The sequence below is a fragment of the Coenobita brevimanus genome, chromosome 54 (genome assembly GCF_032717465.1).
Source record: "Coenobita brevimanus isolate Jiangsu-jjx chromosome 54, ASM3271746v2, whole genome shotgun sequence".
In the NCBI taxonomy this organism is placed as follows: domain Eukaryota; kingdom Metazoa; phylum Arthropoda; class Malacostraca; order Decapoda; family Coenobitidae; genus Coenobita; species Coenobita brevimanus.
This window is the reverse complement of record NC_137007.1, coordinates 31,051,553-31,066,212: the sequence shown is the minus strand read 5'-3', so window position 1 is coordinate 31,066,212 and position 14,660 is coordinate 31,051,553. Positions and strand designations below refer to the sequence as shown.

The 14,660-nt window shown below is 40.7% G+C and overlaps 3 protein-coding genes across 5 annotated transcripts in view; all 3 read left to right on the top strand.

Moving 5' to 3' along the window:
• Nucleotides 1–3,880, top strand: part of LOC145400949 (uncharacterized) — a 16,321-nt gene extending 12,441 nt beyond the window's left edge. The window contains exon 2 of the mRNA XM_080273315.1: nucleotides 3,407–3,880. Within this exon, the coding sequence (XP_080129441.1) occupies nucleotides 3,407–3,444 (38 nt within the window). The 3' untranslated portion in view covers nucleotides 3,445–3,880. The remainder of the gene's footprint in view (nucleotides 1–3,406) is intronic.
• Nucleotides 3,881–4,017: 137 nt separating this feature from the next.
• Nucleotides 4,018–12,146, top strand: LOC145400948 (protein tipE-like). Of its 2 annotated transcripts, none has more exons than XM_080273313.1 (2): nucleotides 4,018–4,944; nucleotides 10,659–12,146. In XM_080273313.1, the coding sequence occupies exons 1-2, from the start codon at nucleotides 4,109–4,111 to the stop codon at nucleotides 10,663–10,665; spliced, it is 843 nt and encodes a 280-aa protein (XP_080129439.1). In that variant the 5' UTR covers nucleotides 4,018–4,108; the 3' UTR covers nucleotides 10,666–12,146. The 2 variants fall into 2 exon arrangements, with proteins under 2 accessions (XP_080129439.1, XP_080129440.1); XM_080273314.1 differs by having other exon boundaries at nucleotides 4,018–4,956.
• Nucleotides 12,147–12,250: 104 nt separating this feature from the next.
• LOC145400947 (protein tipE-like) lies at nucleotides 12,251–14,660 on the top strand. Of its 2 annotated transcripts, XM_080273312.1 has the most exons (2): nucleotides 12,387–13,141; nucleotides 14,399–14,660. In XM_080273312.1, the coding sequence occupies exons 1-2, from the start codon at nucleotides 12,417–12,419 to the stop codon at nucleotides 14,406–14,408; spliced, it is 735 nt and encodes a 244-aa protein (XP_080129438.1). In that variant the 5' UTR covers nucleotides 12,387–12,416; the 3' UTR covers nucleotides 14,409–14,660. The 2 variants fall into 2 exon arrangements, with proteins under 2 accessions (XP_080129437.1, XP_080129438.1); XM_080273311.1 differs by lacking the exon at nucleotides 14,399–14,660 and having other exon boundaries at nucleotides 12,251–13,145.

The following is a 14,660-nucleotide window of genomic DNA, read 5'->3' as shown; positions in this document are numbered from 1 at the left end:
GTGTGTGTGTGTGTGTGTGTGTGTGTGTGTGTGTGTGTGTGTGTGTGTGTGTGTGCGTGTGTGTGTAGGCTCCTGATGGTGTGTTCTTGTGGGTTTAAGGGTCGTATTCTAAAGAGAAATGGAGATTTCGCAAAACCTTTTCCTTAGCGATTTATTCTACGTATGACACCAAAATAACGTCTTGTCCGCAATTGATGCAAATTATATCGACATTAAAATAGCATACAGAAGAATGTTTAAGTTTGATATGCAAAATAAATCGCTAAGGAATAGGTGTCATGAAGCCTCCTTACCACCTAGAACATGGCCCTTACACCTAGAAGGAACACAAGCTTAAAGGGGCCTCTAGAAATAAATATATATGTGGCCTCAACACCTGTGTACTTTACTGTATGCGCCACCTCACTCGCACACCGATACACCGATCTGCCTCTCAGTGATGCTTTTACTTCACCAAGATCTCACACACACACAAGCCTGACCAGACCTGTGTTGTTGCTGTTGGTGTTGGTGTTGTAGCTTTTAAGTAATATCCTTCTCCTGATCCTTACAGCGAGACATATACCCCCGTTTGTGTCACAGAGTATTGATGTCAGAAATGTGGTAGATTAAGAGATATGTTTATTAGTTAATGAGGAGTACATGTTATCAATGTCCGTCCCAGTGGTTATATAAGCAGTGTGTCCTTGCAGGTGCTGTACACTCGATATACTCTTTTTACTCTAATTTGGCTTAAAATTCTCGTCTCTCCATATTCATTACTGAGTTGTAATAAGAGATAAACACTAGAATATGGTGATAATCATGATGCAGTGTCGTGTAAAGGACGCAGAGCCGTAGTTCTGTCTCTTTCTTCCTGCCTCTGTCCTATCTACAATAAGCTGCAAAAGGACGAAATTCTGGGCTAAGTTAGAGTGAAAAGAGTATAGTCATATATTCTGCTCCCTTCTACTCCTGTTTGAAAGGAGATCGTAGCCTGGGTGTCACGTCAAAGACCTGAACCTGTATTCTGTTAAGTTGAGGAAGCTCCCTAACACCTTCTCTTAAGCGATTCATTTTGTTGATTGCACCTTACTGTCCTCTTCTGTGGCCCATATTCTCGTCAATTAAAGAAGCTCCCTAACACCTTTTCCTAAGCGATTCATTTTGATTATTACACCTTCCTATCTTCTGTGTCACACAAATCGTTCAAACATCGCCATATTCTGCATAAATAACATACAAAAGAATATTAACCGCCCATATCCAAAAAATAAATCGCTAAGGTAGAGGTATCTGGGAGCTTCCTTAACTGGTGGGAAAAAGAGATCTGGGCCCTTATTCTCGCAGGTTAAGGAAGTTTCTTAGCATCTCTTCTTTAGCAATTTATTTTTGAATATAGCTGGTTAATATCTTTGAGTACATTATTTCTGTTCAGTATGATGGCGATATTAGAATGAGTCAAGACACACAGAAGGGAATAGTAACTTACAATTAACAAGATAAATCGCTTAGGAAAAAGTGTTAGGGAGCTTCCTTATCCGATGAGAATACGGACACTTAACACTGGCCTTCGTTAGCCGTGAAACCTTTCCTCCGATTTCCGTCCATCCAGGAGGTGAGCAGAGGGTCGAAACTTCAGTGGCTTTGGAGACCGTAACTCATCTCCTTAAGCGATTTATTCCGCACATTACACCTCACAATTATCTGGTATGTTATTAATGCAAATTACTTCTATTTGAAAACGAAAAAATAACATGCAAGAGAACGTTCAGGTGTAATTATGCAAACTAAATTGCTATGGAACAAGTGCTATGAGGCCTCTTAATCCACCTACAGTACGATCCTATGGCATGCGAGTTTACCAGTTTCCTACGATCATTTTCAGAATTTTTAGGATATTAAGTGTTTTTTAAGTGTTCATTGTTGGAATATACAGGGCGGTCCATACATTCCTCTTTCCAATTTTGTGTGCTGTGGGGCCGGCTTTGTCTGCTTTTGCGAGGAGTGGAGACATTTTAACTGCCTATTGAACTTATTGATCAACCTTGTAATCAAGGGACTAAAAAATATCTGACACATTTAATTTTTTTTTTTTTTTTTTTTTTTTTTAATGAATGGAGGACACCTGTAATCTGGTGTATGGGATATTCTTTATTTAATGTGTTTTTCTTTCCTCTGTTCATCTGTTTAAAAAAAAAAAAAAAAGTTATGGGAAGCAGACAACGACGCAGGGTTGACACTGGTAACGCTAAGCCGTACCCGCAACACACGAGGATTGGGCTGCGTAATATATGGACAACCCTGTACATCTGGCTTATAGTGCTGGGACCAGATGATGAAATTATAGAATGCATGTACCCTATATCATCCTTCCTGGTTATATATCAAAATTTGTTATAGGCATCAAAATTTGTTACATCATACTTGAAAGGACTATCCTCTGTGTTTTTATTGACACGGCAGGCTTCGTAGCACCTCTTCCATGGCAATTTACTTTGCATGTTACACTTTCCTATTCTCTTGTATACGATATACTGTATATATTCTTTTCATATCGACATAGTTTACATCAGTATCATACAAGAGGTATTGACGTGTAATGTGCAAAATATATCGATGGACAGAAGGTGTTACATCTGAGCTAATAAGAATACGGGCCAAATAGGAGAGTCAGGGTGGAGTGTGGCTGTGTCTGTCAACTGTTACCGTAAAACTTTGTCACGTCTTGAAATCCACCAGAAGACGTAAATTCGTAACTTTGCGACCCAGCCTTTTTATGATTGTGAGAACAGGGTTTGGATAATGATGATAATGATGATGATGATGATGATAGTTATGATGGCTACGATGACGAGCTATTTAACTTATGCCAGTTAATTAAAATGTAACGAACTCAGTGTTATAATACACTCAAACAGCTACACTTCCACCCGGACCAATTTCGTGAGACAGTTCTATGATTTTTTTTCCAGCCGAAGGAAATATATATATATATATATATATATATATATATATATATATATATATATATATATATATATATATATATGTAAATGCAATTGCTGTCTCTGGGACAAGAGCCAGGAAACTGTCTCACATATTCAGCTCTAGCTTTATTTCGTTTAATAAATAACTGATTACTTAGGTGAAGCAATCCACGTCTGTTTTAGACCATAGGGAATGTGTACTGTTCATCTTGTTTTCAGAGTGAAAGTTTGTTTTAAGAAACAGGCATACGAAAGTTTACCACACAGTGTGTAGCGTGCAGGTCATATGCGTTATGTTTGTGTGTCTGGAGACAGTTTATGAAAATCGCTTACCCATTATGCTACAAGCACCACTAATACACGCACGAATATAGTATGTTAGGTGCTGGGTAATGAAATTCATGTTTTATCATTCATTATTCACCTCCTGCTTTCAGCTGCTAAGGAAGCTGTCCAGTTTGACGAACTGTTGTGACGGTGCAAACGACCAAGCGACTACACCCTCATCACTAACCAGTGAAGAACTCGCCTCTCATCCCTGCCCGCACCCGCATCCAAACATCGACACTCCACAGCTTAAATGTATAGGCACAATTTGGTCAATACTTTCACCACCATACTCCATAAAGTACCTGATTTCTTGTGATTCAGCTCCTGTACTTGACCATAACCTCTCATATACATATCTGAACAGCATCACTGGCGTGTAGGCCTACCATAGGTCGCTTTAACGAGGTCGTTAAGTCATCAAGCTTCACATTCACCATATCACTGAACATCAAGTACACATATCACAGGGATTTTCTTATACTGTTCTGTTTCCGGGCACTTTTAGTTATAATATTCTTGTAGAGAAGATGCAGTGTGTTGTACCGCTGAAAGCATAACATCTCGCTAGACGAGAATGTGGACAAGAAGCCTGATTTAGATGCAGTTTTTTTTTTTTTTTTTTTAAGTCACCTTCCACTGAGTCGTGTACTGTCAGTTAGTTCCACAAAGGTCCACGGATGCTACAGCTTCTGGGCAAGCGCTAGAAAATTCACCCTTGCCTCAGTCGCTCGCATTTTATATCGGTTTCTCACCTGCACCAATAGTTAGTCCCGTGTAGTTCGTGAAGTAGAAACTGTTTAGGAAGAACCATGTCAACGGGTGAGGAAAAAGTCGGTTTCTTGGCTAAGCTGAAGTACTACACCACCCTCACCCTGGGCACCACGGCCTGTGTGTCCTCCTTCGTCTTTATGTTTATGATCCCATGGGTTCTTGACCCCTCCATCTCCACCCTCATGGCCAACTTTAACCCAGACCCGGTGGTGTGCAAGACTGTCTACTCCGAACAGAGAGTAGGGAACACCAATTGCTCTTGGAGTTCTTGCAGGGAGGGCTGCACCAAAGAACTGTATGAATGTGACATGATTTATGTCAGTTACATGAACGCACGTTACGTGGACGAAGATCTAATTCAAGAACCCAGCGAAGACAATAATAGCACCGTATGGTTAGCTCAAGGTGTGCCGCTTCTCATCAACATCAAGGGATGTGGTTACCCTTCCGAGGTAAACTGTTCAGTCTTCAGCATGACATACGGTGGTGAAGGGGAGTATTTTCCTTGCTACTACTCTCGCGTCGACCAGAATCTCGTCATCACTAACTACAGCTGGGACAAGGAGGTGCAGAGTCTGGCCATGGCTCTGCTGGTGCCCAACCTGCTATGTGGTGTGTCTCTGGCCATAATTAGTTACTGGTGGTACCCCGGGTGTCAAAGGCGACGTTGTCAATACCAACTGCCGCCGGACCAGGAGGACGCATCCATAAACACACCCAACGAGGACGACGACGACGACGACGACGACGATGATGATGATGATGAAGAGAGGAAAAGACGTTTCAAAAAGGGCGATCGAATTTCCAGCAGTAAAGGACGAGCTTCACAGGATGAGGAAAAGGAAGTTGATACCGCCATCCACATGCAAGAAATGTAAGTAAGCAAGTAAGTAATGGTTTCTGTGTTGAGACTAACTGGCGATCCCTGCAGTTGGGATCAGCTAACTCTTGGAAACGAAAATAATGTCGTGTTATAAAGTAAAAGAGGAGGGAAAACTGTCGAGCTTCACCTCGTAGTGCGCTGACTCGGATCTGGATTCACTAACAGACTTACGATCGATCCCTAGTCTTCCCTGTCCTTTGCTGTCGAAGGAAGTGTAGGATCCTTTCTTAGCTCTTATTCTTCCCATTTTATATATATATATATATATATATATATATATATATATATATATATATATATATATATATATATATATATTAGTTATCAGAGAAAACATCTTATTTCTGAACTGTAGGAAAATATAGACTGATTATATTTATTGTTCCTCACCCAAAACAAATATCAGTTACGAGAAGAAAATAGTATCTTAAATTCTTTTGGTTTCCAGGAACGAAAAAATAAAAATAAAAGGTAATACAGCTTTTCCCCAAGTCTTTTGTTCCTACAAAAACAGACACAACTTACGGGAGGGAATTGATCGTAAATCTGTTTGAGAATGCCACCCCCGACCTGTCTCCAGTGTGAGTGCCAGTCCATACACATTACGCTTCTTATTTGTGTCTCAGATAATTGCCAGCACTTTCCAAGCTGATGTTCGTGAAGGAGTTGCCTTGGTAGGAGTTCCAAGTGTGACGTGTGTAGAGTTGTAGAGTTGGGTACGAAGCCTCTTACACCACTTAAAATACAGACCTAAAATCGAATGGTGCACTCGTTATACATCTCACAAGGTGGTTTGGTTCGTCTGTCTGTCGAATGTCCGATAGTCATTTGTCTGTCTTCCTCCTGTCAGCCATCAAACTCCCCCACGGGTATTGAATGGATTTTAGTCTCTCTATTTCGAAGTCATTTTTTTTCACCCCTTTTTCTTAAGCATCCGGTCATTTTACTCAATTAAGGAAAACCCTCTCGTAATGAGGGGTTAATGAAGGCCATATCAAACACCTGCTATAAGCTGAATCAATATCCTAACAATGCAATAAGGTAGAACAAAGTAGCGAGTTGAAAGGGTTAAAGGAAAATTATAATTATGTAGATACTGAAAATGGCAGGCAAAGTTTAAAATTGTTTACTTTCTGGCAAACATAGCAACCCTTCCTCGTCCCATCCATCTATTTCCAAAGTCGCACTTCACACACACACACACACACACACACACACACACACACACACACACACACACGTTAAGCCGCAACCAATTTTCCACCCCTAACCCATTTACGCTCAGTTGATGACCATGTGTAGTCAACTGGGGGGTCGATTTGACTAGTAACCAAGCATATTCATTCCCTTTTCGTGACAAATGCTTATCGAATATCATCACAGTATTTAAGTTGTGGGAGTGGCTCAGTTCCGTCAGATGAAAACAACCTACTGTAGTCTTAGGCAGTGTGTGTGAGTTTCTGTCCTGTGTTCTCGCAAGCCGAAGTCTTCTTAGAGCCTCTGCCTTAGCGATTTATTTGGCTTAGTACTTGTTATTCTCTGGGATATTACTTAACGTGTACTTGGGCTTCTGTCTGGTTGCACTGGGTTGAAAATTTTATCCCACCCCGTGTATTTGTGGCATTATTAGATTAGGATAATAATGATGATAATGATGGTGGTGGTGTTGTTGTTGGTGGTGGTAGTGATGATGATGATGATGATAATGATGATGGAAATCTCTATGCCGGTAACAATCGACCGCCTGTAGGATCCTTCAGTCAGAAAAACCACTGAAGTCCGGAATAACGACAAGGTTAAAATGAGGTAACATAATTACAAATACAGAGAGCAGCCAACAAAACCACAGGTATTCCAGACAACCCACTTCATTTGGTACATAATATAAGTTTCTTCCATTTAAATAAGATATAAAAATTTGTATATATTCACAACTTCTTCTGTGACTGAGATTTAAAGAAAAAAAGCCGTTTGGATTCCCTACTGACGGCCCCCTGACCTTGTCCTTGTATGTGCACGTCAGGTTTGGTCGCCTTTCAGAACCCACAGGAGCTGGGGTATCGAGGCTCCATAGGTGACTTGGAAGACCCCTTTTTGCCTTCTTCTTGCCTTGACTAACCTGACATTCCGCCTCTCTAGCTGCTCTGGGTCTTGCCGTCCATGCATGCTGACTACTAGTTAGATTTAGCGCCCCTTCCTCCCTCCCTTCCCAGCAATGGTTACCTCTTGTTATGATTGGTCTGGTATCTATTGTCCTCTCATATCACCTATAGCCAGTGCAAGGACTTACTAGATGCATGGTAGCTGTTCTTCACTATTATCCCTTGAACTTCCGATGTTTGTCACATTTTCTCTTATGTCTTCCAGCCAAAATTTCCAAAACTGGGGTGTTAAATTTTCTCAGATATTCTTCACAAATTCAGTCAAGGAGGTGAGTTATCCAAACAGCAGAGAATCTCCATAGAAGAATTTAAGTAACAGTCACACTAAGACTGGAGATTCTGGTGCAAGTTAGTTTCTTTAGTTGATGAGAAATTTAGCCAGTGACATGGTACTAAGCTTGGTGAATGAGAGAGACGAATAAGTAGATGTAACTATAATGTATACCGGTACATCTCCAGTTGTCTGAAGCATATATTGTGTTACCATCTCACATCTCAGCTGTCTGGTGTCTGTTGTAGGAAGAATTACGACTCTTAGAAATCAACTCCTTCTGATGCTGACAGACCGTATCCTCGTGGGCTTCGAACACTTTCCAGCTTCTCTCCATTGGCAACATATTTTGCATATTACACATTAATATTCTGTTTCATGGTCTTATAAAATATACAAGAGAATTTCGACGTAGCCAGTTCGGATATACTGTAGAGTGATAAAGGAGAGTTGCTAAGGAGCCTCTTGTGGCCATGATGATATGGTCTGAGGTTGGTGACCCCCCTGCCCCATAGAGTGTTTGAATGGTGATGCTGTGGACGTGTTGCTATGGTAACCACTATACACACAGCCACAGACGGGATGTTGGTCGTAATCTCGTGGGCATGGCAGGTATTTTTCCTCAACGATTTTTTAAAGTGTCTCGGCTTAATATTCTGTTGTATGTTGGTTTGGTTTGTTTAGTGTACTATACATAAATAGCATACTGGAAAATATTTGGTTGTGGTGTCATTATACAGAAATAAATCTGAACAGAATGGGTGCTAGAGAACCTTCTTCAATTCTTTGTCATTCAAAGAAATATTATTTTATATTACTGTACATTGGCGTCAAGCAGGAGGACTGGACCAAAGAAAGCAAACACATGTTATTGTGGTCAGAACTGAACACTGACTTTGAACTGTGTGATTAATGGGAGGGAGTCACATGGCTCCTGAGCAAAACAAACCAAATTTAAAGTCATAAACAGACACTGTGTTAGTATAAAATGCACTTGACTATATTCTTTAAGACCATGAGTCAGTGAAACTTTTGAATTCCAAATCAGAGTCAACTGGAGTCAAAGCGCGATGCAAAACAATATCGTGCGTGTCTGTATTTCCTACTGCCTATGATCTCCAGTCTTTCAAACGCGGTGTGTCCAGGCATCTCGAAATGAACGGATCTTGAATTTGGCTCTTTTGTATTGTTTTTTTTTATTTTTTTCTTGGAAAGAACGGTTTGCGGGCTCCTGGCTTTTAGTTCCTTCCTCCTTGCATATATATATATATATATATATATATATATATATATATATATATATATATATATATATATATATATATATATATATATATATATATATACACGGCACCCGAAGCATTGTCCTTTCCTGCCGCCAACTTACATATTCGGCACCGGAAGCGGAGAGGTGAAGCCCACGAGAGTACGGCTGCCTGTGTTGAAAAGGCTGTATTCATAGATAACTGAGATGTTAGGTTGTGATGTGTTGCTTGAGGTGTTTCTGCTAGTGTAGTCTGTGTGATCCCTGCCTCTCTTATCCTCCTGAACAGATGCTCATCCATTCCCGGCCTCAAGTGACTGCTTCCATTCCAATCGTACCCTTCCCTTCCTACCTTGCCAGTTAATAGCTCCCTTACATTGTCCTTAACCTCATAATTAGTGTAGAGCCCAGTATGTGTGCATAGATAATGGACTGACGCTGTATAGTTGCTGCTGTTAGTTCCTATTTGCTGTATGAAACCGCGGTGAAACTTAATGAGATCTTTTTCCTGAACTAATCAGCAATAATTAAATGAGATGGAATATCGCTTAATTAGTTAGGACTCTCAAAAGAAATTCTGACAGAGACAGTATGGAAACAGCCAATAACCCCTTTATATTTTGGGGAATTCGAAACGATGAAACGAGAGTCTAACCCATCTGATTATTTTAACATGATCTCATTAGGTTCTGGCTGGGTGACAACGCTGTGAAAACAACTGTGGTCTGCAGCTGCACAGTGTAGTCCCTTTTCAATGTATCCTTTACATATATGGGCTTACAGACTAATGAAGCAAGATATTATTAGATCTGGAAACGGGTTAAGACGATGTAAGGAACTATTGACTGCGAGTATACATGTCTAGACCACATTGTTTTTTAGTGACTCCTGCTGTATTAGTATAGCCCTATCCCTCATCGATGAAGCGAGACATTTATTCCCTGTATGTGTAATTCTAGGAGATAAGTATTTTTTTAATGTTTAGATAAATATAATGTTCTTATACCATAGATGTTTAGGATAATCTGAAAAAAACAATACATTTACGTCACTTGCATCGTTTGACACATGGTATTAGTGTAAACATTTGGTTATGGCAAGATTAGACTGAGTTTTTGTATTTAGACACAACACTAACAGTATCCGTGAATACAACTGGAACCTCTTTTCACACACTGATTCAAGACTGTTATTAATTTTTCTGTAACATAAAATTCTTAAAAGCAAATCCCATGTTGATTGCTTAATTGAGGCATCAGTAAGTACTAACCTGTCACAGTTATAGGCCAGGAGAGAGACCAGTTTCGTAAGTAGCTGATCTCTCTCTCTCTGTTGTGCTTTTTTCTTTTTATCTCGATGTAGTTCATTCTTCATACAGGATGCCTGATATGGAAGTCACTGTGCAGCGGAAGACTCAACCACACTCCACACATGCACCTTTCACACTGCACACACTTCATAAACACACACACACACACACACACACACACACACACACACACACACACACACACACACACACACACACACACACACACACACACACAATCACCACCTCACATCTTACACTCTCACATTACACACTGCCACACCTCATACTCCTGCTCCTCATACACACGACACTGACACACCTCACACTGCCACACTTCACTTGCCACACAATACACCGCCATACTCCATACTCCCGTCTTCTACTCCACAGAGACTTGTTTAACACCCAAAAGTAAAAATTTTTTTTTTTTTTCGTGAGGCTTTGCCAGTAGTTACAATAGTACAATATGGTAGTTTAGTAAGAACTGGTAAACACAGTAGTAATGTATTAATATCTGCATTACATCCCTGCATACATAGCCAAAATTACTTTACAATGTGTTGTAGCAATGTATTTATAGGTTCATCACAATTCAGATAACTGTATAGTAATCAAACCTATCAGGCTTAATAGTAATATATCAGTATCTGAATTACCTCCTCCATCTCAGTACTAATCCACACCTCCTGTTTTCAGCTGCTAAAGAGGTGACCCAGTTTGACGAACTGTTGTGACGGTGCACACGACCAAGCGACTACACCCTCATCCCTAACCACTGAAGATCTTGCCTCACATCCCTGCCCGCACCCGCATCCAAACAACGACACTACACAAACTCGATATGTAGGCGCACGTTAGCTGGCAACCCTCTTTAGCCAATTCCCTGCAGTAGTAATATTATATTAATATCTACAGTAATTACTAGGTTCACTTTGGCTGCCATCTGCCATTCCTCTCTACATCAGAATTTTTCATTAAATAATCAGGTTTTAAGGTTCGCTCTCGATGCGATCAGTACATTATTCTTCACAGCCAAATCCCTCATTATCTATGTATCTTGCTATTCAGCTCTCGTGGTTTCACTTCAGCATCCCTTATTGATCTGCTGAGTAGGGCAGTTAGCCTATATTATCTTAGCATGCTATTAGGTATTAATCCGGATGCTGAGACGCGTCTCTTACCCATCTATAATATTCTAAGCATCTCTTGCTATTACTAAAGCTCAAAAGGAAATTATTACGGATATCACATATCTATACAAAAAATCCCTTTTTTCGGCTATAAGCAGAGGATTATTGTGTCAGTGTTCTGCAGCCAAGTAATGCTAAGAAGGTAATGTAACAGCCATCTATAAAGGGCGTATTCTTAGGGTATATCAACGAGTATCGCATAGTTCATCAATACTGGAGTGCCAGTTAGTCAGTACAGTAGGAGCAGACAGAGTACTATAGCAACTGTAGCCTAACTCGAGTTCTGAGCAGCGATTTCAGTCAGCATAAGTTAGGTAAGCAGAAGTTAGGCCAAAGTCCTGATCGTGTGTCGCCGGGTAGCTCTTCGTTGTGTCCTAATAACTGGGTGCATGTGATTGACTGTGCTATCGTGTATCACTGAGGAAAGCTGAGCAGTTTTTGAAAGTTTGAAGGATAGGTCGATTTCAATGTTATTACCTTAACTGTGTCATTTTACTGTCTGACGCAAGGGAATCTGTTATCCGAAGCGAGCACACAGTAAGTTTTGAAAATCTGCCTTTAATATATATACATACATATTTAATTCCTTTAACTTCTCACGAATTAAGTTTTTAAGTATTTTATTGTAAATATATATTTTTAAAGTGCCTAGTTCCACAAATATCTATCGTAGAGATAAGATTGGAAATGTACAAAATTAATGTCAAAGTTGTTACACAGGTTTAACACTCACTGGTGTGATATCTAATAATGAGTTGTCTCTTGTTGTACATACAGTAACGAAATCGTCCCCTGTTCAGGTTCTTCTACTGTCCTGCACCGAGTTTATGCCACCTTATTTACGTAGCATTACATTCGTAACGATCCTGTGTCACATTCAGAACTAATCCTGGGGAAACAGTCTGTTGATCCCCTTCTGATTGATGCTGCAGCTTAGAGTCTGTTCTGCAAACATTCGACTACCACTCATATACTAGACGTTTGTCTTAACTTACCGTCCACACACACATATATACAAATATATCCACACACATATATATACAATACACACACACACACACACACACACACACACACACACACACACACACACACACACACACACACATCACAACATCAATTCATCTTATTTAGTGCGTGAAGTTGCAGCTGGTTGTCAGGAATCATGCAGGCTCCCGAGGAAGAAATGACCTTCAAGGAAAAAATGAAGTACTACACCACTCTCACCCTGGGCACCACAGCCTGTGTGTCCTCCTTCATCTTCATGTTTACCATCCCTTGGGTTCTTGACCCCTCCATCTCCACTCTCATGGCCAACTTCAACCCAGACCCGGTGGTGTGCAAGACTGTTTACTTCGAACAGAGAGTGGGAACCACCAACTGCACGTGGAGTTCTTGTAAGATTGGTTGTTCGATAGACATGTATGCATGTGACATGATTTACGTCAGCTATATGAATGTAGCTTTCGAAGATTATGATGGTCAAGAGCCCGGCGATGAAAATGGCACTATATGGTTAGCTCAAGGTGTGCCACTCCTCGTCAACATCAAGGCATGTGGTTACCCTCCAAAAGTAAACTGTTCCGTCTTCGCCGATAAGTATGGTGAGGCGGAGTCCATTTTCTCGTGCTATTACTCCCGTGTCGACAAAAATCTCGTCATCACCGACTACAACTGGAACGACGAGGTATCAAACATCATCATAGCGCTGCTGGTGCCCAACATTCTATGCGCTGTGTCTGTGGGCGTGGTCAGCTACTGGTGGTACCCGGGATGTCAGAAGCGACGTTGTCAGTACCAGCTGCCGCCAGACCAGGAGGACGCATCCATCAACACTACCAACGACGAGGACGACGACGAGGAGAAAGATGAGTCTGGAGAGGAAGGACAGGGCTCTTTCAAATACGACAACGAGATGTCCAACAAAAAGAGCAGATCCCTGCAAGAGGAAGAGAAGGATCTTGACACCACTATCAATATGCCAGAAGAGTAAGTAAATTAACCAGAAGTAAGCATTGGTTCTGATATTTTTGCTAAAAAAAAAAATGAATAAAGGATAAGCACCATTAGCGAAAAGTAAATCTTAATTTTTATCGTCGCAGAACTGACAGTTAATTATTGAAGTTATTTATAGGTATCTCACACAATAGTTTTTCGCCTGGCAGGCATGGTCAAACCAGCATGATGAATATTACAATGCAGGGCCGGATCCAGTGCCTTGGAAAGGCGAGAGGGTAATTCCTAGCGAGATTAACACAGGCTTTAATTCATGCTGACTCGTTACCAAGTTCCTCACACCTATTACCATATCCACCTCTTCTCTGAAATTGTCCTGTAAAATCTACGTAGGATATTTACTGTAATTGTTTTGGTGAATAGCATTGTTCATTTATTAAAAGTAATAATTGCTCTGTCGAGATTATGGGGGCGTACGCTCCCACACGGATCCCTCCCCTTGTCCGTGCCTGTAATGATTTTATTCTTTATCTTAATTACATTACGATATCTTCTTACTAGATTAAGAAAAGTATTGCAGTATGATACTTTTTTCCCATGGAAGGCAGCTCATGCCAGTCCCGGCTAGCCTGCAGGAAACTCACTCTCTAGATCTCTTTACTGAAGGGTAAAAAATAAAGAGGGGAGGGGGAGGAAGTTCTGGAGAAGAAGCTTATACAATATCGGTGTCATACAGGTGAACACTGTTTACCCAGCAAAAATACAGGATCTGGCCTACTTTTGACCGTCAGACTGCATTTCATGGAGAGATATCATGTACTCAAAGCTATACCCCGTTTTTTTTTACTGAGGCGAAGATGCACATGACAGGTTGATGATGATTGGCCGAATGCAACATGTCCAAAAAATATTTACTAACCCAAATATCCCCCTCAGATATTTGTTGTCAGTTAGTAATGCTAGATTATGAAGTAATGTTGCATTCAGCCAATAATCACCAATCTGTCAAGTGCATCTTCGCCTCGATAAAAAAAAAAAAAAACAGTATAGGCAGAAACTGTCGTCCCCATTGTGCATTAAGTGTACCATGCACTGCAGATTTTTACTACAGGATATATTGTATTTTTCTCCTCCTCCTCCTCTTCCTCCTCCACTTCTTCTTCTTCTTCTGCTTCTTCTTCTGCTTCTTCTTCTTCTTCTTCTTCTTCTTCTTCTTCTTCTTGTATGTGAAGGTATGAATACTGCTATGGTGAATAAGGCCTAACCACTAATACCTGTATATTTTTTCAGGAAAGTGTGACCGGAGCTGGAGAGGGCGGGATGAAGGGTTTGGTGAGCTTTGCCTGAGCTTAGGGCTACCTTGATCCCCATAGAGCTCTCCTCCCACTGTGAAGAGCTCTCCTTATTTCAAGATCTCTCACTACTAATGCCAAAGATGTCTCAGCTTAGATTACAGAGCTCACAAGTGGTATAATGTCAGAGAATTCTCACCTTTCACTACAGAGCTCATTTTCAGTGTAGAGCTCTACCTGACATCACAGTATTAGTTGCA